At 42.8% G+C, this 25,964-nt stretch overlaps 1 protein-coding gene across 1 annotated transcript; it reads left to right on the top strand.

Annotated features, from left to right (window-relative positions):
- Window positions 1-7,470: 7,470 nt before the first annotated feature.
- Window positions 7,471-24,826, top strand: LOC136316223 (histone-lysine N-methyltransferase PRDM9-like). The gene is made up of 6 exons (XM_066248127.1): window positions 7,471-7,571; window positions 7,696-7,803; window positions 11,351-11,622; window positions 12,005-12,072; window positions 13,760-13,953; window positions 23,277-24,826. The coding sequence occupies exons 1-6, from the start codon at window positions 7,505-7,507 to the stop codon at window positions 24,005-24,007; spliced, it is 1,440 nt and encodes a 479-aa protein (XP_066104224.1). The 5' UTR covers window positions 7,471-7,504; the 3' UTR covers window positions 24,008-24,826.
- Window positions 24,827-25,964: the final 1,138 nt, after the last annotated feature.

Below are 25,964 nucleotides of genomic sequence, written 5' to 3'. Positions count from 1 at the left end.
GTACCCCTTTACTTAGAACAATTCCCCCTGAAAGACAACTGAGAAAGGAATAAAAAGCTTCTGCTTAACAAGCAAGTGAGAGAGAGAGAGCGAGAGAGAGCATAGAGAAGGCTGAGGAACCATGAGAGCTCTGCAGGAGGTAAATGAACAATTTAAGAACAAAGAGACCAGTGAGTGCCACTGTTTACATCTCCTGGGCACGTGGATAGAAGACAGGAGCTCCATCCAGGCTCTATGGCCACCCGCAGGGCACTACAGCACACCCCCAGCCACCCCTCCTGTGCAGCAAGTTACCAAAAAACTGCAAAATTAATATTTATATTTTAGGAGGTCAGGCTTTCCTGTCCTGTCCTTCCTTTGAGGAAGGGAGGGGAAGGAAATGTAAAAGTTTCCTGGCCTGCAGAAACATACTGTGTAGGAAATTTCCTTTTACTAAGAAGCTTAAAGGGTGTAAGGTCGGTGGATAGAGGAATAGTTGCTGGGGTCCAGCCCTGGGGGGGATCCAGGGGTCCCACAGGAGGAGATGGCGTCGGGGAAATTGAGTGAGAGAGCCGAATTCTTTTCTTTCTCTTTATTCTCTGGTTAGCATTTACTGCCAGGCATCTCTCTCAAATGCTAGTATAGCTCCCTTTTTATACACACACACTGAGTTACAATTACATAGTGTTAATTATTGCTTCTATTTCACTATGTTTACATGTTTCCAGATAACAGTTAATTTATATCTATACATTACAAACCAGGTAGCAAATCATTCAAAGTACAAAATAACTTGAATAGCGATAACAACATCGGTAAAAGCTTTTAAGATATTAGTACTAATAGTTAACTAACTTTACTGCTGTTGTGAGTCAAGGGCAGAGAGAGATTATTAGATGAAATCATTAAGGACTAACAATGGACCACCGCTTGCTCAGGTAAATGGCCTTGAGTTTATGCAGTGTCCTACTTTTTCTCACAAGATTCTAAAAGGCTTGCTCATAAGGAAATTGACATAACATTAAGAGTAGCTTTCACCCAAAGATATACATAGTGCACTTGCAAGATAGCCTAGTAGCAACATAATTTCAGAAGACATTAACTGTTATTACTTCTGTGGATTTCCCTACATTCCTCTCATTATCAAAGAATCTTGGAAAGTATATAAATCTTATGAGAACATCTCATTGAGAAAGCCTAGCAATTGCCTTTAGTCAAAAGACAATTCTCTTAGTAAAACATTCTTTTCTTGCTGACTGTGCTCTCATCCTAGGCCACACAATGGACCATTCTACTATACCTTACCTAAGATACTATTGTCTAGTCAAATATTACTTATTTATTATATTTAAACACTAGTTAAGTTCTAACTCTATTCTTCTCAGAATGTACTACTATCTGCAGATCAAATAAGCAAGAAGAAAGGAATGTTTCTCTACTCTATCACATGAAAAGGCTAGGGAGGAAAAATGTTGAATTAAGTGAAGGCCGAAAGATGCTCTGTGCACAGCCACTGCCTCCTACCCATTCACAAGTCACAATCTGTTCTTTCTAACATGATTAAGAAGGAATTCTCCTACAGACTTAACCCTTTACTAGGGATATCATAGCCAGCCTCTTATGTCTATGAGCCCAGTTTAAGGGGCTCACAGGCTTTTCTGTGGAACTCACACCCTGTCTCATTTCCAAAGAAATCACTACGAATCTACAGGGAAAGCACGGTACTATTATCCCTGTGCCATAAATAATAGCACACACCCAGAAAAGGGGGGATATAAGGCCAGATTAATTCAAAAAGTCAAAGGGGGAAGTATCGTTGTGTCTCTCCTTTGGGTGACTTTGTCAACCCGCAGCCATTGGTCTTCTCTGCTGTGACTTTGTCAATCAGCTGTTTTTGATCTTCTTCTGCTGTGACCTTGTCAGCCAGCAGTTGTGGGTCTTCTCCTGCTGTGACCTTGTCAGCCAGCAGTTGTGGATCGGCTCCCGACAAATAGTCATGTGGAGAACTCAGACCCGCCCACTTTGGCTAGGACCACCCACAATCAAGCCCGCCAAAGGAAGCTTCCCAGGAACCATTTGGAAAGAAGCAATCGTCTGCCAGCCAGTGAAATTTTACCACATCATAGTAGCTCCACTTCCCTAGAGGGACCCTTTAAATATCTCCCACACGGTTTAATTCGTGCAACTTCCCTAGCCTCCATCTCCTCCATCTTTCTTTCCTCGGGGCCAGGGAACCTTGCTGGGTGGGATGTGTGCTCTGTACTCAATAAAGCCGTTTATTATTCTACACTTTGCAGCTCCGAGCCCTCTTCCTTCCTTCTCGGTGGGGAAAAATACCTTACATTTTGGTGCCGAAATCTGGGATCGAACCAGGGACCTTTAGGGCATTTTAATAATTTGGATTAGGCATACAGAGACATTTTGTAAAAATAATTTTTATACTTGTATGATTTGCACCAACTCAGGATGGCCGGTAGCATTGTATTGTAAATAAAGAGGAAAAAGAGATTTGGATTCCCTCCCCTCCCCCACACCTGTGAGGAAGCAGGTAAATGGCTAGCCAGGTGCAGGAAGAGCGAGATTGAGAAAACCTTTTCCTATCTGATGAGCCATTTGCAGGCATTAATCACCTGGCACCAGGGAAACCACCCCTCCCCTCCTGAAAAGGTATAATTAATGTATATATCACTAAACAAAAAAATGGCAAATGAACACTAAAAAATTTAGAAATATTTTTTAATATTTAGAATAACATTTTTGCTATTGTGTTACCTTATAAGTTTGGATATATAGAAATGTTTTTATAAATTCTATAGACAAATGCTATAAGCTTACTAATGAATTGTGTCCCATCCTCCTCCTCTTTTTCCAGCCAACCTGCGTGTGTGTGTGTGAAAGGTTTATAACCTGCCGCAAGGGCTCTGCCTGGTGCACATGATTTGGGTCTGCAAATGCCCCATTTTATTCATATACAGTCAGCATATTTAATAAATCTCCTCTACTAATAAAAGTCTTAAAATTTATCTGGACTTGGTGTCTCTACGTAAACCCATGAAACTGAGGTATGGATACTTTACAACACCTGAAGTGAAATACAACAGAATCATGAGGGCAGAGTAGCTTGTGTAAAGACAGCTCCTCTTTTGAGGTATCTACCCAGCAGGTAGGTATGGCAGGGTGGCCCTTCACCCACTGAGCTGCATGTGAATGTGGGACTCCCCACCTAGAGAGAGTGCAGAGCTAGCAAAATACTCTGATACCAACTGCAGGACTATTCAACCCAGAGAAAGTGCAGAGATACTGGGTCACTACTGGCATTACTCTTCCTGGAAAATGGGGAGCCAGCAAATGGTATATATTCTTGTTGGGCAGATAAAATGTATTATGCTCACTTTGTTAACGATGATGCTGTCCACATGGAGGCCATTGCCCAAGTGATATTAATGTGTGTTGGGGGCTGGCTGTGGGCAGGCAGAATCCTTGTAGCCTGGGGCTTGGTTTTGGGATTAAGCCTTTCCCATCCTTTTTGATGTGGGGTGGTACAATCCCATCATGCCCCAGATAAGTGACTTTGAATTAGAGACTTCCCTATTTTGTATATTGGATTAAAGGTTTTGATTTCTACACTATAAAATGGAGGCAGAACGGGAGCTTGCTCTCTTGGTTCCTGAGATTATCATTAGAGGAGAGAGCAGAGCAGAGAGCAGAAGGAGGCCACGTGGAGGAGGCCAGGAGAAGCAGCCAAGATGGCGGAGTGTTGAGTGAGAAGCCAATTAGTGCAGAGTTTATGCAGGGAGAAGGAAGGAGATGGGGAACAGAGGTGAATAAATCTGGTGAGCTAGAAACCTTTGATTCCAGAAAACTCGGATAAGTCAGTAGCTTTGTGAGCACTGAATGTGAGTGGGTTTTGGAGCCCAGTGTGTGTTTTTTGCTTGCCCGCTGGGTGCAAGCTAGAATTAAAGACTATGGCTGTTGGGCAGATAAAATGTATTATGCTCACTTTGTTAAAGAGGCCATTGCCCAGGTGATATTAATGTGTGTTGGGGTGGGCTAAAGGCAGGCAGAATCCTTTAGCCTGGGGCTTGGTTTTGGGATTAAGCCTTTCCTACCCTTTTTGGTGTAAGGTGGTACAATCCTATCATGCCTCAGAGAAGTGACTTTGTATTAGAGACTTCCCTATTATGTATATTGGATTAAGGGTTTGGATTTCTACACTATAAAATAGGAACGGAGCGGGAGTTTGTCGCTTGGTTCCTGAGGTTAGCGTGAGAGAGCAGAGAGAATAGAGCCAGCAGCGGAAGGAGGCCACGTGGAGAAGGCCAGGAAAAGCAGCCAAGATGGCGGAGTGCTGAGTGAGATGCCAGTTTGTGCAGAGTTTGTATCTGGGATAAGGAAGGAGATGGGGAACTGAGGAGAATAAGGCTGGTGAGCTAGAAACCTTTGATTCTAGGAAACTCGGATAAATCAGTAGCTTTGTGAGCACTGAATGTGACTGGGTTTTGGAGCCCAGTGTGTATTTTTACTTGCCCGCCGGGTGCAAGCTAGATTAAAGACTATGGCCCACCAGTTTTTGGCTCCATGGTTTCTTTACCGACTGTCCGAATCCAATGCGAACCTGCATGAGCCGGGTGGCAGCTCTGATAGTGGGCTTGGCCCTGGCTCCTGGCTTTACAATGGCCCACCAGTTTTTGGCTCCGTTGTTTCTTTACCAACTGTCCAAATCCAATGCGAACCTGCATGGGCCAGGCGGCGGCTGTGATGGTAGCTCTGGCTACTGGCTTTACAATTCTGCACACAGGACTTCATGACCAGAGAAAGTGCAGAGATTGGGGGCAATGCTGCTCGCACTGGTCAGGCTGCTCTACCCAAAGAAAGCACAAAGCTAGCAAAACCTTGCAGCCCAGTGTGGAGTGAGGGGAGGGGCAATGCTGTGCATGTGCACAGGGCTGCCAAGCCCCGAGAAGGTGAAGAATGAACAAATTAAGGCTGTGTGTGCACCCAGGCTACCCCACCAGGACAAAGGTGAATCTAGTGGGGGGTGAGATACAAGAAAGCAATCAGGTAACCCAGTGCAGACCACGCTCTGACAACAGATAATTAAAACAGGACACACAGCACACACCAGGCAGCCCCTTTTACACCAGGCAGCCCTCCCAGATTAAAAGGACAAAAAGGCTCACACACCCCAGGCGGCCTATTGAGAACCCACTCTTTCAGGCCAGTGACAGGCACTGCATGCACCATGAGGAGCCACTGAGCCATTTCACCCGCAGGTGTTGTAAAGTACCAAAGGCTACAGAATTAATATTAATATTTTAGGAGGTTTGGAGAACATTTTATTAATTTGGGTTAAAGTGTGCAGAGAAATTGTGAAAATAGTCTCTGTACTGTGTGATTGGCATAACCAGGATGGCTCTTGCCATTGTATTGTAAATGAAAAGGGATGGAAAACATGGATTCCCTGACATTCCACCACACCTGTGGGGAAAGGAGTGAATGGCTAGCCAGGTGCAGGAAGGGAAAAGCTAAAATAAACCTTTTCTTATAACTATGAGCCATTTGCGGGCATTTGTCCCCAAGGAAACTACCTCTCTTATGTAAATGCATGTGGTTAATACATCTGACTCTGGACAGAGAGATGGCGGATGAACACTAGAAAATATAGGAAGGTCTTTTAATATGTGATGAGATATCTTTCTACCATTGTGTTGGCTTGTAAATTTTGTTTTCTCCAAAATGATGTATGGTTTGCAAATTGAACGTGGTCCTGTCATGTTAAAGGACATATGACTATAACCAGTAGCCGTAAGGAGCTCCTAATTGCAATTTTTGCTTCTGTACTTCCCACTTACAAAACTATAAAAACTAAGTAGAACAAAGGGCCTGCGCGCTCTCCGTCAGATTTCTGTCGGAGTTCCCGCCGCTTGGCCAAGCTAGACAATAAAGCTTTAATGTGTAAACGATGGACCTTGTTCCTGTTTTCCATATTTCGGGTCCCTCCGAATTTGGATTAACACACCATCTCCCCAACTACAATCTGCAGACTGAAACTATTCAACACACAATGTAACAAAGACAACATTTTCAAGACTGGGTGAGATGACTATTTCATTCTATTCAAAGAAACAAAAGCAGGAAGTCAAACAATATGAGGAGACAGAAGAATATATACCCTCAATAAAGGAACAAGAAAAAAACTCCGGAGAAATACCGTTTTTAAATGGAGATGAGTAATTGGACAGATAAAGAATTCAAAGCAAACAGTCATAACGATGTTCAATAAACTTGAGAGTAGAATAGAGGAACTCAAGATGTTATAAAGTACTGCACCCCAGGTTCTGAAAGGCACTGTACCTCACTTCATTGAGTCCATGTAGAGACACCCAGTCCAGATGAATTTTGAAGAGTTTTATTAAAGGAGAAAATTTTAAATATGCCAGCTGCATATGACTGACATGAGGCATGAGGCCCAAATTGTGCAGCCCCCCATAATAGTTCAGAAGCTGCTTATATACCCTTGACCACATGCGTGTGGGGGAGAGCATGACATTATGGCACAATTATTAACAAGAGTAAAACATTTGTCTAGGGGATACACAGAAACATTAAAACTCTCAAGGTAACACAATCAAAGACATTTGCAAATCTTTCAGGGTTCCTCTTACCTCTCTAGCCTAGAGGTATTTTACTCTCAAGATTCCAGGAAAGGGAGGAACTACAATCAATGCAAGGCGGTATGAAAATTCAGCCTCCTATTGAAAGAGAAGTTTTTTAGTTAACCTTAATTCTTTCAGAGATTTTTAAACCAAATGACCCTAGTCGTCCTTGTAAGTCAGGAGACTTTTACATCCCTTTTCCTCCATTTTTAAAGGAAAGAACAGAAAAGCCTGAACTTTTCTTCCTAGAATATCAATATTAATTTGCAATATTAGTCTCTTACAACAAAGAGAGCACTTGAACAAAAAGAAAATGTAATAAGCTCACCCCGCTTGAGCACGGACGCAACAGCTTGAGCGCGGGATCATAGACATGACCCCACGGTTGCTGGCTGACCTCAAAGGTCGCTGCCTTAAAGCCGAAGTCGCTGGTTTGAGCAAGGGGGGTCACTGACTTGGCTGGAGTCCCCAGCCTGGCCCGTCCTTGAGCCCTTGGGGCTGGACCCACATGTCCCCTCTCAAGACACCCCACCGGGAGCGCGCATGCACGCAAGAGCGCACCCGTGGGCCAAGCAGTCAGCCTCAGCGCTGTCTCCCGCACAGGCACCTCGGGGCTGGGCGTGCATGCGGGGTGCCTGGAGCATGGACATGAACGGGGGCCTGAGGGCGGTGCTGAGGGCGTGGCGAGCAAGGCGTGAGCCTAGCCGCAGGTGAGCACAGGGCAGCGGGCTGGGGCAAGCCTGGACCGGACCCAGCAGGCGAGGGGCGGTTCCGCCGGCCGCTGCACGGGGTCACGTGGCTGCGTCTCCCCTGGCAACCGATGTCTTCAGGGACTTCCGCACCTACTTTTCCCAGGAGGGGTGGCCGCCATGGGTGACTCGGAGAAGGCGCGCTGTCCCAACGTGGAGAGGAACCAGGACGCGCTGCTGCGCACAGGTGACGAGGCGCGGGAAACGCGCTAGAACCGGGCGGGAACCGCGGGCGGCACACGGGCCGGTCTGTGTCAGGGCTGCTCCTTCAAGTGCTTCCCTTTGGGGACCATGATTTTGTTTCTCCCCAGGCCTCAGAGCCCCTCCGACCGCTTCCATGGTTCACCGCCGGCAGGCCACCAGACCCGCGGCGGAGGACACTGAGGACCCGCATAAAGAATGGACTCGAAGGCAGCGAGGTGAGGGGCCACAGGCATGGTGCTGCCCTTTAGAAACTGACCCAGGGTCAGGTCCCCTCCTCTTAGCGGCTAACAAGGGACAGAGCTTGCATTTAGCAAAAGAGCGAGATGCAAACAGTATATTGTGCAATAAGGGGCAATTTGCTACACTGCCTCCATGTGTAAGTAATTGCACATATTTACAGATGTGTTTATGAGCAGGAACGGTATAAAAGTATAAAAGCACATAACTCATTCAGAACACTTGTCATCACAAGAGGAGGAGGCAGGTCTGGCCAATGAGCAGCGCTCCAGGACAGCGCTGTCTGGGTAGTGCCGGCCACATTGCAGACAAGAAAGGATTAATCATGGTGATTTAGGCAGCTGGGGTTGTGGGCCAGGGTAGGGACCATTGTATCAGGCCCTGTATCAGCCATCTCCTCAGTGTGTCTGGTTTCATGAGGGTGTGGTCAGTAAGGTCCTTCTGCTTTCATGGGTCTAGCACTGAAACACAGCTGAAGTCCAGATGTGATCTCTAACTTGACCCAAATGGTTTCTGTGGTCCACAGACCTGAGGCTGTGTTCCCAAGACTGTTTGGTGCTGACCAGACTCTGATGATTAAGGAAGGGTAAAGATGGCCAAATGTGTAAGGGTGGAAGAATAAGAAAGAAAAGATACAAGATGATCACTGTACCATTAGACTGGACAAGGCCACTCTGAAACAAGAAGACAGAAAGGAGCCCTGGCCAAGTTGCTTAATTCATTAGAGAGTCATCCCCATACACCAAGGTTGTGTGTTTGATGTCCTGTCAAGGCCCATATAAGAATCAACCATTGAAGCCTGACCAGGTGGTAGCACAAAGCATAGAGCATCAACCTGGGACAATGAGGACCCAGGTTTTAAACCCCAAGGTTGCGGGCTTGACTGAGGGGTTGCTAGCTTGAGCATGGGGTCGTGGATGTAACCCCATGTTCACTGGTTTGAGCCCAAGGTTGCTGGTTTGAGCAAGAAGTCACTGACTCAGCTACAGTTCCCTAGTCAAGGCACATATGAGAAAGCAATCAGTGAACAACTAAGGTACCGCAGCTATGAGTTGATGCTTCTCATCTCTCTCCTGTCTTTCTAGCTAAAAAAAAGAAAAGAAAAAAGAAAGAGCCTGACCTGTGGTGGCGCAGTGGATAAAGCGTCAACCTGGAAATGCTGAGGTCGCCGGTTCGAAACCCTGGGCTTGCCTGGTCAAGGCACATAGGGGAGTTGATGCTTCCAGCTCCTCCCCCCTTCTCTCTCTCTCTCTCTCTCTCTCTCCCTCTCCTCTCTAAAATGAATAAATAAATAAAAATATAAAATAAAAAAAATAAAAAAAATAAAAAAGAAAGAATAATCAACCACTAAATGCATAAATGAGTGGAACAACAAATCAATGTTTCTCTCTCACACTCTTCCCTCCTCTGTCTCTTAAATCAATAAAAAGAATTTTATTGCTTTTAGAGCAGGGATCTCAAACTCGTTGCCATGCGGCCCGCCCACCAATTTTGTGCGGCCCGCAGACTAATCAAACTTCGTGGATTAATCTGTGGGCCAGTCTGCAGCCGCACAAAATTGGTGGGCGGGCCGCATGCGGGCTGCGAGTTTGAGACCTCTGTTTTAGAGAGAGGCATGAGAAAGAGAGAAGAAGGAGACAGACAGGAACAGAAAGTGTCAACTTTTTATAGTTGCATCTTGTATGTGTCTTGACCAGGCAAGCCTTGGGTTATGAATTGTTGACCTCATTATTTCAGGTTACTGCTTTATTCACTGTGCCACTACAGGTCAGGCGAAAATGTTAAAATATTTAAAAAAAGAAGACAGGGGAAAGTGTAATATTAAAGAAATGGACTTTTTGTCTAGTTAAGTGACCTTTATTATATTTTTGACATAAACGGCCAATTTCTTTCTTTTTCTTTTTTATTTTAGTGAGAGAGAGAGAGGGAGGGACAGACAGGAATAGACTGGCTGAAAGGGAGAGAGATGAGAAGAATCAATTCTTTACTGCAGCTCCTTAGTTGTCATTTATTTATTTCTCATATGTTCCTTGACTGGGGGACTACAGCTCAGTGAGGGACCCCTTGCTCAAGCCAGCTACAATAGACTTGAGCCAGAAAACATGGGGTCATGTTTATGATCCTGTGATCAAGCTGGTGAGCCTGCACTCAGGCCAGATAAGCCCCTACTGAAGCCGGCAGCCTTGGGGTTTCAAACATGGGTCCTCAGCATCACAGTCCATCCTTGAGAAGCAAGACCTTCTGGACAACACTCTAGATGAAAATTGGGTAAGAGAAAATCATTTGAAGATTTTAGTTTTTCAGAGTCCTCTAGAAAGGCTAATATTTATGGCCTAGGTATGTGGGGTGGACTTTGAATAAGCCTGGATTTAAGCTCTACTAAACTGAATGAATTTAGCACTGGAGCTTTGGAAAATCTTACAAATTCTCTGAGCTCTTGAATGCTAATGTGTAAGGTAAAGATACATTCATATATTCCTTGACAATATTCAATTTATTTCTTTGTGTATGTATCTATTTTTTAGGTAAGATGAAAGGAGATAGTGAGGCTGACTCCCATATGTACTCTTACCAGGATCTACCCGCCAACCCCAATTCTCAAGTATTGAGCTGTTTTTAGCTCAGGATGATGTGCTCTGGCTAACCGAGCCATCCTCAGTGCCCAGGGCCAATGCTTGAACCAATTGGGCCACTGGCTTCAGGAAAGGAAGAAGGAAAGAAGGGGGAGAGAAAGGGGTGGAGAAGGAGGTAGTCACTTCTTATATGTACCATGACTAAAATCAAACCCGGGACATACACTGGGCTGATGCTCTATCCACTGAGCCACTGGCTAGGGCTTAAATTCAATGTAAAATAATTGACAGATACACGTTGTCCAATATACATCTCTGATAATAGTAACCATATGCGGTTGGTGTTGTATACCAAGCCTTTCCTCAATACCTTACATATACTGTGCCCTTAATAAATATTTATGAATAACTAAAATTTGAGAAGTTAAACCTCATAATAGGAAGATCTAGAAACAAAAATTGAATTGGTCATCTGTAGTCAGTGTAGAGGCTTACTATTATAGAGGATCTATGAGCCAATAGTTGACAAAGGAAAATACCAGAGTATATAAAAGGACAGCTGATAATTTGATGGGAGGAGTCTGTGTGTTTTCTGACAAAATAGGGACTAAAACTCCAGATTCTACCAAACTCACTCTTCTCCAATTTGGAACTCAGGAGAAAGAAGACTGAAGTAAAATTGTATAGCCTATGAGAAGAAAAAGTCATGTGTACCAAAAGGTCAGCAAGCCCTAGGTAGATAACTACCTCTGTACGTGACCCTCAGAAAGCATGTTAGATCTTTATATAATAATTTTATCTGGTCATTTGGCCCTCAGAGCATTCTCTTCCCCTTGGGACCTGCACTACAAAATTGGGTTCAATGATGTGAGTGCCTGGGCTCTCTCTGAAGCTCTATATGTCTAGGAACATGCACTACACCTTCCCTAATCCCTGTTGCTCTCACCCCCAGATTGTGAGGAGTGTCAGAACTTCTTCATTGACAGTTGTGACGTGCATGGGCCCCCTACATTTGTAAAAGACAGTGCAGTGGATAAGGGGCATCCAAACCATGCAGCCCTCACTCTGCCTCCTGGGTTGAGAATCAGAGCATCAGGCATCCCTGAAGCTGGGCTTGGAGTGTGGAATGAGGCATCTGCTCTGCCAGTGGGTCTGCACTTTGGCCCTTATAAGGGCCAGATCACAGAAGATGAAGAGGCAGGCAACAACGGATACTCCTGTCTGGTGAGAAGTATTTACCTCTTCCCCTGTCTTGTGGCTTCCCACATCCCTCCCATGGCTTGGTGGAATCTGTGCTTTTTCATGCTAGGACATGGATGGAGACAATATGGTTAGCTCTGGGTGCTGAGTGGACTTTGCAGACCATGGAGCTCCTGTTGAGGATCACAGGTTAAGTGGGAGCAAAGTGGTACAGACACAATGAAATACCTCCTCCCAGCCCTGAGTGGACTGGTCCACTCAGATGTGATAAGCAAGAAATATATCACATGGTCACAATTGGCAATGCATGCAAGCTAATAGAGCTTTGTTGACAGTAGAGTAAAATAATTCTTCTATTACCTCCTCACTCAAAAAAAAGGCTTCATATTTTCTTCCTGAAATGCAGATCACCAAAGGGAGAAACCGCCATGAGTATGTGGATGGGAAGGATGAACCCTGGAACAACTGGATGAGGTAAGGCCAAGAAGTTTCTGGGAGTCACGAGAACACTCATCCCTCTCAGGCCCATACATCTTTCCTTCTCATCATGCCTCCCTCAGTGGTCTCCCTCAATCCTCTGTTCCTCTTTTTTCTCCATTCAGTACTCTTTCAAAACAAGAGGTATTTAGAGGAAAAAAAGAGATAAAATATAACATATGTTCTCAAACTATACATCTCTATGCTAGACAAAATTTAGGCAGTGGAAAAAAATTTTGAGGTCCTGGATTACACTTTAATTGATCTAATAAACATTATTTAAGCAAGTCCTTACTATGTTTCAGTTAGAGGAAGGTACTCATTTTTAAAACAGATCATATAACCCATCTTATGGAGGACGAATTGCAGACAGAGTAAAACAATTGATTTTAGAAATGTTTAACTATAATTTTCCTATTTTTTGAGAAGTGCACAGTGCCAGGATACCTAAACCAAGCATAGCCTAGAACTGTGAGGGAAGCAAATTATCCCAGCCTCACTTATTTTTTTTTTTATTTTTTTTTTTATTCATTTTTAGAGAGGAGAGAGACAGAGAGAGAGAGAGAGGAGAGAGAGACAAAGAGGGAAGGGGGGAGGAACTGGAAGCATCAACTCCCATATGTGCCTTGACCAGGCAAGCCCAGGGTTTCGAACCAGTGACCTCAGCATTTCCAGGGCGACGCTTTATCCACTGTGCCACCCCAGCCTCACTTCTAACTAGAAATGAGTTCTGAAGCCTGCAGAGCAATGATCATTAACCACTATCCTAGGTGCTCTTTTATCAGAGGCTACAGAATGTGAATAAGCTATTATTGTTCTGAAAGATTTTGCTAAGATAAAGAAACCTCCAAGTCCTGGTCAGTTGGCTCAGCGGTAGAGCATCAGCTCAATCATGGAAGTCCAGGGTTTGATTCCCAGCTAGGGCACACAGAAGTGCTCATCTGCTTCTCTATCCTTCCTCCTCTCCTTCATCTCTGTCTCTCTCTTCCCCTCCTGCAGCCAAGGCTATATTGGAGCAATGTTGGCCTGAGCAATGAGGATGGCTCCATGGCCTCTGCCTCAGTTGCTAGAGTGGCCTCAGTTGTAGCAGCACAATGCTGAGATGGGCTGAGTATCGCCCCCTGGTGGGCATTCCAGGTGGATCCCTGTTGGGCGCATGCAGGAGTTTGTCCGCCTCCCCATTTCTCACTTCAGTGGGGCAGGGAGACCTCCATGTTTTTTTGGGAACCTGCGTGTGGCATCAAATGCTACCTAAATAAAATGTGAGAATGGAGAAAGGCCTCTCAAAAAAAGATGAACTTGCATTGAGTATTGAATGATGTGAACTAATCTTGACACTAAGTCCAACATCAAGTAGGAAGTTCTGTGATATAAACAGGACCTGAGTTAGTTTAGAGAAGCTAGAGGTCACTGGGTTTTATAGCCAATCAGGGTGGAGGTTACATCTGGAATTGGCTTTGGAAAATGGTATTAGGCAGGATGATCATCGTAAGCAAGACCTGGACATAGGAAGTAGTATGACATGGTGACAGGCTCAGACATTGAACAGAAGGTTCTCCAGGAGCACTGTGGGAGTGGATGACATCAGAACCCGAGTGTCAGGTGCAGAGCTGGACATGGATCTGAGAGGTAGTAGAAACTTATCACTTGTGGGTTTCTTTTCTTTCACCTGCCTCAATCCCAGGTACGTGAACTGTGCCCGGGATGATGAAGAGCAGAACCTGGTGGCCTTTCAGTATCGCAGGCAGATTTTCTACCAAAACTGCCAGGTCATCAGGTCAGACTGTGAGTTGCTAAACTGGTATGGTGATGAGTATGGCCAGAAGCTGGGCATTAAGTGCAGAAGCAAGCAGAAGAGAGAGCTCTCAGGAGATAGAGGTGAGCACAATCATTCTTCAAAATGGAAAAAAAATGGAAGAAAAAGAGAGAACTCACCTTCGAAATGTTCATGGTACACTAAAGTCAGTAAGATTTTGAATTAGATGCTTCAGAAATTAAGGACTCATTTCATATGCCTTTGACTCTTAAGAAAAATCTTTATATTTTTACTTAAAAATTTTTTTTTCTTCTTTATTTTTTTATTTTAATTAATTGTGCTTACATAGATTCTAGGGTCACCCCGAATGCATCCCCCCTCTCTCCATTCCCCTCAACATCTCTCTTGTCCCCCTCCCTAATGCACCCTCCCCCTTTCCCTTCAGGTTTATCCCATCCTATCATCCCCTTATCCTCTGTCCTCTTTTCCTCTGGTCCCTCTGATTCTTTTCTGTCTCAATTTTGTTCCTCAGTTTTCATTATTCCTTGGATTCCTCAAAAGAGTGAGGTCATATGATATTTTTTTTCTCTGCCTGGCTTGTTTCACTCAATATAATAGTTTCCTGGTCCCTCCATATTGTTGCAAAAGGTAATGTTTTCTTTTTTTTTCATACCCCATAGTATTCCATTGTGTATATGTACCACAGCTTTTTAATCCCCTTGTCCACTTATGGATACATGGGCTGTTTCCAGATCTTTGATATTGTGAACAATGCTGCCATAAACATGGTGGTGCATTTCTTTTTTTCAGTCGGTGATATGGTGTCCTTGGGAAATATTCCTATAAGTGGGATGGCTGGGTCAAAAGGCAGTTCCATTTCTAATTTTTTTTTTTTAATTTTATTTTATTTATTCATTTTAGAGAGTTGAGAGAGGGGGAGAGAGAGACAGGGGGAGGAGCTGGAAGCATCAACTCCCATATGGGCCTTGACCAGGCAAGCTCAGGGTTTCGAACCAGCAACCTCAGCATTTACAGGTCGATGCTTTATCCACTGCGCCACCACAGGTCAGGCCCATTTCTAATTTTTTGAAGAATCTCCATACTGTTTTCCACAGTGGCTGCACCAGTCTGCATTCCCACCAGCAGTGAAGGAGGGGTGCCCTTTTTCCATATCTGTGCCAGCACCTGTCATGTGTTGTTTCGTTCATGAGCACTATTCTGACTGGTGTGAGGTAGTATCTCATTGTGGTTTTAATTTGCATTTCTCTAATGATTAGTGATGTTGAACATTTTTTCATTTGTCTCTTGGCCATCTGTGTGTCCTCTTTGGAGAATTATTTATTCATTTCTTGTGCCCAGTTTTTGAGTGGATAATATTTGTCTTCCTGGTGTTGAGTTTTACAAGTTCTTTATAAATTTTGGTTATTAATCCCTTATCAGATGTATTGTCAAATATGTTCTCCCATTGTGTGGTTTGTCGTTTTATTCTGTTCATATTGCCTTTAGCTGTGCAAAAGCTTTTTAGTTTGATATAGTCCCATTTGTTTAACCTGTCTTTTATTTCATTTGCCTGTGGAGATAAATCAGCAAAGATATTGCTATGATAGATGTCGGTGAGCTTACTAAGTTTTCTTCTAGAATACTTACGGTTTCACAATTTACATTTAAGTCCTTTATTCATTTTGAGTTACTTTTTGTGCATGGTGTATGTTGATGGTCTAGTTTCATTTTTTTGCAAGTAGCTGTCCAGTTTTCCCAACACCATTTGTTAAAGAGACTGTCTTTACTCCACTGTATGCTCTTACTTTCTTTGTCAAATATCAATTGTCCATAAAGATACGGGTTTATTTCTGGGTTCTCTGTTCTCTTCCATTGATCTATATGGCTGTTCTTATGCCAGTACCAAGCTGTTTTGTGTACAATGGCCTTGTAGTATAACTTGATATTAGGAAGTGTGATACCTCCCACATTGTTCTTCTTTTTCAAGATTGCTGAGACTATTCATGATCTTTTTGGTTCCATATAAATTTTTGGAATATGTGTTCTATATCTTTGAAGTATGTCATTGGTATTTTTGTTTGTTTGTTTGTTTTTTTTACAGAGACAGCGAGAGTCAGAGTGATAGATAGGGACAGACAGGAACGGAGAGAGATGAGAAGCATCAATCATTAGTCTCTCGTTGCGACACTTTAGTTGCTCATTGATTGCTTTCTCATATGTGCCTTGACCGTGAGGCTATAGCAGACCGAGTAGCCCCTTGCTCGAGCCAGCGACCCTGGGTCCAATCTGGTGAGCTCTTTGCTCAAACCAGATGAGCCCGCACTCAAGCTGGCGATTTCGGGGTCTCGAACCTGGGTCTTCCGCATCCCAGTCCGACGCTCTATCCACTGCGCCACCACCTGGTTAGGCATGTCATTGGTATTTTAATTGGTATTGCATTGAATTTATAAATTGCTTTGGGTAATAGAGACATTTTAATTATGTTTATTCTTCCTAACCATGAGCACAGTATATGCTTCCACTTCTTTGTGTCTTCCTTGATTTCTTTTATCAATGTTCATAATTTTTCAAGTACAAGTGTTTAACCTCCTTGGTTAAATTTACTCCTAGGTACTTTATTTTTTTGGTTAATATAGTGAAGGTGATTGATTCCTTAATTTCTCTTTCTGACAGTTCATTGTGTATAAAAATACCTCCGATTCTTATTTATTAATTTTATATCCTGGCACTTTGCTGAATTTATTTATTAAGTCCAGTTGTTTTTTGACAAAGACTTTAGGGTTTTCTGTATACAGTATCATATCATCTGCTAATAATGATACTGTTACTTTTTTTCCAACTTGGATGCTTTTTATTTCCTTTTGTCAGATTGCTGTAGCTAAAACTTCCAGTACTGTGTTGAATAAGAGTGGTGAAAGAGGGCACCCCTGCCTTGTTCCTGTCTTACGAGAATTGCTTTTAATTTTTGTCCATTAATTATAATGTTGGCTGTGGGTTTGTCATGTTGAGGTATGTTTCTTGTATTCCCACTTTGCTAATAGTTTTTATCATAAATCAGTGCTGGATTTTATCAAATGCATTTTCTGCATTTGTTGAAATTATCATGTGGTTTTTCTCCTTCATTTTTTTTATGTGGTGAATCACATTAATTGATTTAAGAATGTTGTACCATCCTTGCCTCCCCAGAATAAATCCCACTTGATTATGTTGTATGATTTTTTTTCAGTATTGCTGGATCTGGTTTGCTAATATTTTGTTGAAAATTTTAGCATCTAAATTCATCAGAGTTATTGGCCTATAATTTTTTTTTCTTTGTGTTGTCTTTGCCTGGTTTTGTAATCAGAATTATGCTCGCCTCATAAAAAATTTGGAAGTGTTTCTTCCTCCTGAATTTTTGAAATAGCTTAAGAAAGATAGGAGTTAGTTCTTTTTTGAATATTTGGTATAATTTACATGTGAAGCCATTGGGCCCAGGAGTTTTGTTTTTTGGGAGCTCTTTGATAGCAGTTTTAATCTCTTTTGTTGTAATTGGTCTATTTAGGTTTTTTGATTCTTCTAGATTGATTTTTGGAAGATTATATGTTTCAAGTAATTTGTCCATTTCACCTAGGTTGTATAATATTTTGGCATACAGTTATTCATAGTATTTTCTTACAATATTTTTTATTTCTGTTGTTTCGGTTATTTCTCCACTCTCATTTCTCATTTATTTGAGTCCTCTCTTTTTTTTTCTTTTTTTTTAACAGAGACAAAAAGAGTAAAAAAGAGGTATAGACAGGGACAGATAGACAGGAATGGAGAGATGAGAAGCATCAAACATTAGTTTTATGTTGCACATCACAACACTCTAGTTGTTTATTAATTGCTTTTTCAGTTTATTAATGTTCCTTGACTGCGGGGTCTTCAGCAGACTGAGTAACCTTTGGCTCGAGCCAGCAACCTTGGGTTGAAGCTGGTGAGTTTTTGCTCAAACCAGATGAGCCTGTACTCAAGCTGGCAACCTTGGAGTTTCAAACCTGGGTCCTCTGCATCCCAGTCCGATGCTCTATTCACTGCGCCACTGCCTGGTAAGGCTCTTTTTTTTTCTTGGTGAGTCTTGTTAAAGGTTAATCGATTTTGTTTACCCTTTCAAAGAACCAGTTCTTTGTTTCATTGGTCTTCCATATTGTTTCTTTAGCTTCTATGTCATTTATTTCTGCTCTGATCATTATTCTTTTCTATCCTTCTACTACCTCTGGGCCTTACTTGCTGTTTTTTTTTCTAGTTCTTTAGATGAAGGGTTATTGTTTCTTTGAGCTATTTCAAGCTTCTTAAGGAATGCCTGTACTGCTTTGAACTTCCCTCTCAGGACTGCTTTTGCTGTGTCCCATAAATTTTGAGTTGTTGTTTGCTCATTATCATTTGTTTCTAGGAATTTTTTTTATTTCTTTGTAGATTTCAATGTTAACCCATTTGTTATTTAATAACATGGTATTTAGTTTCCATGTGTTTGAATATTTTTCAGTTTTTCTGTTGTGGTTGATTTTTAGTTTCATGCCATTTTGGTCATAGAAAATGGTTGATATGATTTCAATCTTCTTAAATTTGTTGAGACTGCTTTTGTGTCCTAACATGTGGCCTATCTTAGAGAATATACCATGAGGATTTGAAAAGAATGTATATTCTGCTGCCTTAGGGTGAAAGGTTCTAAAGATATCTATTAAATCAAGTTGATTTAGTGTGTCTTTTAAGTCTGCTGTTTCTTTGTTAATTTTCTTCCTTGAGGATCTATCTAGTGATGTTAGTGGGGTATTGAAATCTCCTACTATTATAGCATTGCAGTTGATCTTGCCCTTTATATTCATCAAAGTCTGCTTTATATATTTAGGTGTTCCTATATTAGGTGCGTAGATATTTATGATCATTATATCTTTCTGTTGGATTGCTTTATTTATCATTATGTAGTGACCTTCTTTATTGCTCACTATATTCTTTGTTTTAAAGTCCACTTTGTCTGATATAAGTATTGCTACCCCAGCTTTATTTTCATTTCCATTTGCATGAAATATTTTTTTAATCCTTTTACTTTCAGTCTATGTGCATCTTTTGTTTTAGGATGTGTCTCTTGTAGATAGAATATGTACAGGTCCTGTTTTCTTATCCAAGCAGCTACCCTATGTCTTTTGATTGGATCATTTAATCCATTTACATTTAAGGATATTATTGATATATAGTTGTTTATTGCCATTTTATTCTTTAAAGGTGTATTCCTTTTTTTTTTTTTTTTTTTTCTGTATTCTTTTCCCACTTTGATCTGTTTAAAACAAACCCCTTAACATTTTCTGCAGCTTTGGTTTGGTTGCAATAAATTCCTTGAGGTTTGTTTTTTCTGTTTGTTTGTTTTTGGTTTTTTTTGGTCTGGGAAGCTTTTTTCTTTTTTTAAATTTTTTTTCTTTTTTTTTTTACAGAGACAGAGATTAGTCAGAGAGAGGGACAGACAGGGACAGACAGATAGGAATGGAGAGAGATGAGAAGCATCAATCATTAGTTTGTCATTGCGCGTTGCAACACCCTAGTTGTTCATTGATTGCTTTCTCATACGTGCCTTGACCGCGGGCCTTCAGCAGACCAAGTAACCCCTTGCTGGAGCCAGCGACCTTGAGTTCAAGCTGGTGGGCTTTTTGCTCAAACCAGATGAGCCCGCACTCAAGCTGCCTACCTCGGGGTCTTGAACCTGGGTCCTCTGCATCCCAGTCCGATGCTCCATCTACTGCGCCACCGCCTGGTCAGGCTGGTCTGGGAAGCTTTTTATTTCTCCTTCAATTTTAAATGATAGCCTTGCTGGATAAAGTAGTTTGGTTGTAAGCTCTTGTTCTGTATTACTTTGAATATTTCTTGCCATTCTTTTCTGGCCTCAAATGTTGCTGTTGAGAAGTCGAGTGTCATCCTTATGGGGGCTCCTTTGTAGGTGATAGCCTTCTTTTCTCAAGCAGCTTTTAATATTTACTCTTTATAGCATAGCTTTGGCATTTTAATTATGATATGTCTTGGTGTAGGTCTTTTTGGGTTTCACTTTAATGGAGTTCTTTTTGCTTCTTGACCTTGTGAGATTTTTTCTTGCATCAGTTTAGGGAGGTTTTCAGTTTTTTTTTTGTTTGTTTTTTTTTTTTTTTTTCATTTTTCTGAAGCTGGAAACAGGGAGAGACAGTCAGACAGACTCCCGCATGCGCCCGACCGGGATCCACCCGGCACGCCCACCAGGGGTGGTGCTCTGCCCCCCAGGGGGCGATGCTCTGCCCATCCTGGGCGTCGCCATATTGCGACCAGAGCCACTCTAGCGCCTGAGGCAGAGGCCACAGAGCCATGCCCAGTGCCCGGGCCATCTTTGCTCCAATGGAGCCTTGGCTGCGGGAGGGGAAGAGAGAGACAGAGAGGAAAGCACGGCGGAGGGGTGGAGAAGCAAATGGGCGCTTCTCCTATGTGCCCTGGCCGGGAATCGAACCCGGGTCCTCCGCACGCTAGGCCGACGCTCTACCGCTGAGCCAACCAGCCAGGGCCTCAGCTTTTTTTTGATTGAATAAAGTTTCTATCCCTTGTACTTTCTCTTCTTCAGGCACCCCTATGATGTGGATGTTATTTCTCTTCATGTTGTCACAGAGCTCTCTTAGAGTTTTCTCAGACATTTTGAGTCTCTTTTTTTTTCTGTTCTGCTTCCATGCATTTGTTCATCTTGTCCTTCAACTCACTGATTCAATCTTCAGCTTTATCCATCCTGCTTTTAATTCCTTCTATTGTGGTCTTCATTTCAGATATTATATTTGTCACCTCCGACTTATTCTTTTTTAATATTTCAATGTCCTTTTTTATTCTTGTTATCTTTTTATTTAGGTGTTCATAATGACCATCCATTGTTGTTCTAAGATCCCTAAGTATCCTAACATTTATTATTCTAAACTGCATCCGGCAGTTTGTTTATTTCCATATCACTCAGTTTCTTCTCTGGAGATTTCTCTTGTGATTTTATTTGCATTGCACTTCTCTGACTTCTCATTATGTCTGTGTATTTGGGTGTGTTGCTTGTAGGGCTGGTTGAGTCTAGGTTTGGTGTCGTCTGCCTCCAATTTTCATTTGTTTTATATCTAGGTCTTCTTAGGTTGTTATTAGCTGCTTTGAGGTCTTGATTTGTTTAATTTCTTCTCAGGTGTAGTCTTGTTTACTGATCTCAGTAGGGGGCTTATTTGAAACTGTATCTAGGAATGTGGTGAGTGTATCCTGAGACTCTGAAGACCTGATCTGCCAGTTAATCTCTGTGGTGGCAGGGTGTTTTTTCTGCTTCATTAGGGGGAGTTTTATCTCAGATCTTCATGGAGACCTGAGTTACTACCCCTCCTCCCCACTTGTTTTCGTCTGTGTCTTCTTGCGCTCATTGGAGCTGGAGAGATATCTTCAGATGGGTGACCTGGAACCACTTGTCTTGTATTATGTGGATGGATCAACCCCTCCCCCAGCTATGGCTTCCTCCAGCACTGGATGAGTCAGCTTCTCAGGTTCTCCCATGCATTCCTCTGTCCCTCACCATCTGTCTCTCTCTCCCCTTTTCTTTTGGAGGATAAGCCAGCCCTTTCAACATACTTTGTTCCCATGTCCCCAGGCAAGTGGCTGTGAGTGATTTTTACTACTCTTTTCCTTAAAATGAGAGCCTTTCTGGGCTCTCAGCCTCACAACTCCTATGTTCCTTTTAGCAAGGGACACTCATCTCTCCCTGGCTCTCCCTACCATGCTCAGTGTGGCTTCTTTTTTGCTCCTTGGTTTTCGAGAGCTGTTCTTGTAACCCACAGTTGGTTTTTCACACTGATTTTTTCTCAATTAATTTGTAATCCAGTTTGGTGGTATGAGCTGGGAGTCTGTGCATTTGCCTTTTCCGTTGCCATTTTCAGGTCTTTCTAGGACAAATATTTCTTAACAAGCCAATGATTTCCTAAGCCCTTTTGATACTGTTTATTTGTTAACTGATCCTGCCATTCCCCAGGCACCAGGTAAAATAAGAAACTGCCATTCACCAATAAGCAAAAAAATATGATAGCCTTTTAACACAGCACTAACCATAAACTTCTATGATGATGGAAAAAATTTTAAAAATTTAAGGTTTTTTAAGTGAGGGAAAGGGAGATAGACAGATTCCTTCATGTACCCCAACCAGGATCCACCCAGAACCCCCAGTCTGAGGTCCATGCTCAGACTAGCTGAGTTGTTCTCAGCGCCTGAGGTCAACAATTGAACCAACAGAACTATCAAACTGATGATCAAATCACTGGCTGTGGGAGGGGAAGAGAGAGAGAAGAGGGAGATGGAAGGGAAGAGAAGCAGATAGTCACTTTTCATGTGTGCCCTGACCAGGGTTCAAACCTAGGACATCCACATGCAGGGCCAACACTATCCACTGGGAAAACTGGCATGGGTCTGTTTTCTGAGGGCCACCTGTGTCTAGCATATAGGGTAAGAGCAGAGGTCCAATAGATGCCCAGAAGCCTGGAATGCAGTTCTGTGGTCTGAGCTAAGATGCTGGAATCCTTTCTGAGTGAGGTGGGATGAAAATGCTGTTCTCGGCTATAGGGTGGCTTACTTTTTAAGATTTGCTCTGTTAATTTTTGGAGAATACACTCAGTGGGAATCCTCTCAAAGATTACTTTATCTCCAAAAGAGAGAGGATTATGGATTAGCTGGAGAGGGATGGGATTCAGGTATGTAAGAATTATGATTGGGGACTTTGGATGCTTAGCTCACTTGGTTAGAGCTCCAACCTATAATACCAATGTTGAGCCTGGGTCAGGGCACATACAAGAAATGACAAATGACTGCCTGTCTAGGTAGAACAATTAATAAATGCCTCTCTCTCTTTTTTTCTTCTTTTTTCTCCTCTTCTTTCTTCTCTTTTTGTCCTCAAAAATCAGTCAATTTTTAAAAAGTATGGTTGGGGAAATATTTTGAAAAAGGACTCCCCATTGTATATGAAATGGGCTGACACTGAATAAAATCAAGTATGAATATTTGATGTGAAGCTTGAGGAAGGCTATATTGTCAGTTTACCATCTGTTGGAAACTAAGATGGAAGCAATTCCTAGTTGGGGCCAATGGTCTTTATAAACAACTGTGTTAAAAGCTACATGTATATAAGAAACATCAGCATTGTTACACCTCTACAAGGAGTGAAACAGCCCCTAATGCTAGTTGAGAGTCCCTCATCTAGAAATGCATAGAAAGTACTGTTGATATTGACTTTGTGGATTTCTAAAGATATGGTACATAAAAATTAAAAGAGAAAAGAGACTGTAAAAACACACTTTGTGGGAGACAGATATTACACTGTCAACCCTATACGAATGACTCGTGGGGCACGTCTTAACAAAACATATGACCCAGGCAGACTTGTCAACATTTGTCTTGACCAAAATTTTTTTTTTTTCAGCAGAATCACAGCCAGAGATACAACCATGTTCTTTCTTCTCTCTGGCCTTCTCCAGTCTGAAATTTCTCAGCCAACATGTGGGTCACAATCACCCCTCTGATATTCTCCCAGAAACATCTACAAAAAAACACCTGCAATCGAAGGATCCCTACCCAGAGGATCCAAATCATCAGCAGCAATGTACTGATACACACAACGGGGATGACAAAGCTGAAGGTCAAAAGGACAAAGAAAAGTCCAAACATTTCATTAAAAGGATCAGCCAGAGGAGTATTTCAAGGGCCTTTTTGAAACCTCCCAAAGGACTCCTGGGAAGCTCTAGTGAGCAAGAGAGAATGATACAGGAAGCACCTAGCAGAGGCCAGAATGTGAATTCAGTGGACACAGAAAAATTGTCTATGAGATTAGAAATGTCAAGAAATGAAGCTATCAAGTATGGAGAGTGTCTACAAGGCTTTGATGATGGGTCACATCTCCTCAAAAACCAGAGAACACACTCAGGGAAGAAGAACTATATTTGTAGTGAGTGTGAACGAGGCTTTACACAAAAGTCAGATCTCCTAAAACACCAGAGAATACACTCAGTGGAGAACCCCTATGTTTGCAGGGAGTGTGAGCGAGGCTTTTCACAGAGTCACATCTTCTCACACACCAGAGAACACACTCAGGGAAGAAGAACTATATTTGTAGTGAGTGTGAACGAGGCTTTACACAAAAGTCAGATCTCCTAAAACACCAGAGAATAAACTCAGTGGAGAACCCCTATGTTTGCAGGGAGTGTGAGCGAGGCTTTTCACAGAAGTCAAATCTCCTCACACACCAGAGAACACACTCAGGGGAGAAGCCCTATGTTTGCAGGGAGTGTGAGCGAGGCTTTACACAGAAGTCACATCTCCTCAGACACCAAAGAACACACTCAGGGGAGAAGCCCTATGTTTGCAGGGAGTGTGAGCGAGGCTTTTCACGGAAGTTATGTCTCCTCAGACACCAGAGAACACACTCAGGGGAGAAGCCCTATGTTTGCAGGGAGTGTGAGCGAGGCTTTTCACTAAAATCAACTCTCCTCAGACACCAGAGAACACACTCAGGGGAGAAGCCCTATGTTTGCAGGGAGTGTAAACAAGGCTTTACACGAAAGTCAGATCTCCTAATACACCAGAGGAAGTACTCAGGGGGAAACACTATGTTTGCTGGGAGTGAGAGGAAGGCTTTACACAAAAATCATATCTGTTCACACACCAGAGGACATACTCAGGGGAGTATGTCCTTGCCCTCTGTTTGCAAGGAGAGTGAGTGAGTCATTAGCATTTAATTGCATCTCCATAGCCATAGCTGTTACACAGGTCATATACCAGCTCTGAGGGGACTTCATAGGAAGTTTACTGATTCCTTACCCTCCTAAGATTATAATTAGTACAGAAGTAACTGGTTAAACAACTTCTTCACTTTCATAACAAAAGATGATCTCAACAAAGTGTTCCTCAAGTGATATGGGAATGTCAACACAAATATCCTCCTGGTCTTTCACCTCCTGTTCTAATAAATCTCATTTCCATAAAACTATAATGACCACATAACTCATTCTTCCCCTCCTCATCCCTGAAAGCAGAGTTCCCACAGGGCCACAGAAAACTCACACTGTCAGGCACAGAAACTCAACCCCTAAAAACGTGGAAATCGAGTCAATTTATATAGGTTACTGCCCAGGGAGAGGGATTTGAGACAGACTCACCAGGGAAAGGGATTTCCTTGACTCCTGGAAAGTGGAGCCTTCTCTCCTACTAGGCTCACCACCCTCCTCCCTTGGCTTTTCTTAGCTCCTGTCCTGGTTTTCTCTGACCTCTCATCTCAGTGGTGAAAACCAGGAAGGAGTATGAGCATGTGCCATGTCCCTGTGCCTGGCTCAGACTGGGCAGCTAGTCTTCCTCTCTCTCCTCACTGTTTTTTTTTTTTTTACAAAGGCAGAGATAGACAGGGACAGACAGACAGGAACAGAGAGATGAGAAGCATCAATCATCAGTTTCTCGTTGCGTGTTGCGACTTCTTAGTTGTTCATTGATTGCTTTCTCATATGTGCCTTGACCGTGGGCCTTCAGCAGACCGAGTAACCCCTTGCTGGAGCCAGCGACCTTGGGTCCAAGCTGGTGAGCTTTTTGCTCAAGCCAGATGAGCCCGCGCTCAAGCTGGCGACCTCGGGGTCTCGAACCTGGGTCCTTCCGCATCCCAGTCCGACGCTCTATCCACTGCGCCACCACCTGGTCAGGCTCCTCACTGTTTCTTTAGGTTTAGAATCTCATGGTGTACACCACATGGGTCCTAGATCATTGCATAGTGGGTTTGAATCTCAGCTGTGCCTTCCCTAGCTTTGCAACCAAAGACAAGGTTCTCAACTTCTCTGTGCCTGTTTTTTAATCTATACAGTGGAAATAGTGCCTGACCAAGCAGTGGTGCATTGCATAGAGAATTGGAATGGGATGGAGATGACCCAAGTTCAAAACGCCAAGGTTACTTGTTTGAGCACAGGATCACTAGCTTCAGTGTGGGGTTGCATGCTTGAGTGGAATTATAGATATGACCCCTGGTCACTGGCTTGAAGACCAACATTGCTGGCTTAAGCAAGGAGTCACTTGTTGTGCTTTAGCTTTCTGCTCAAGGCACATATGAGAGAGCAATCAATGAACAACTAAG

The sequence above is a fragment of the Saccopteryx bilineata genome, chromosome 12 (genome assembly GCF_036850765.1).
Source record: "Saccopteryx bilineata isolate mSacBil1 chromosome 12, mSacBil1_pri_phased_curated, whole genome shotgun sequence".
Lineage (NCBI taxonomy): Eukaryota > Metazoa > Chordata > Mammalia > Chiroptera > Emballonuridae > Saccopteryx > Saccopteryx bilineata.
Note: the sequence above shows the minus strand (reverse complement) of the source record. Positions and strands in the feature narration are given on the sequence as shown.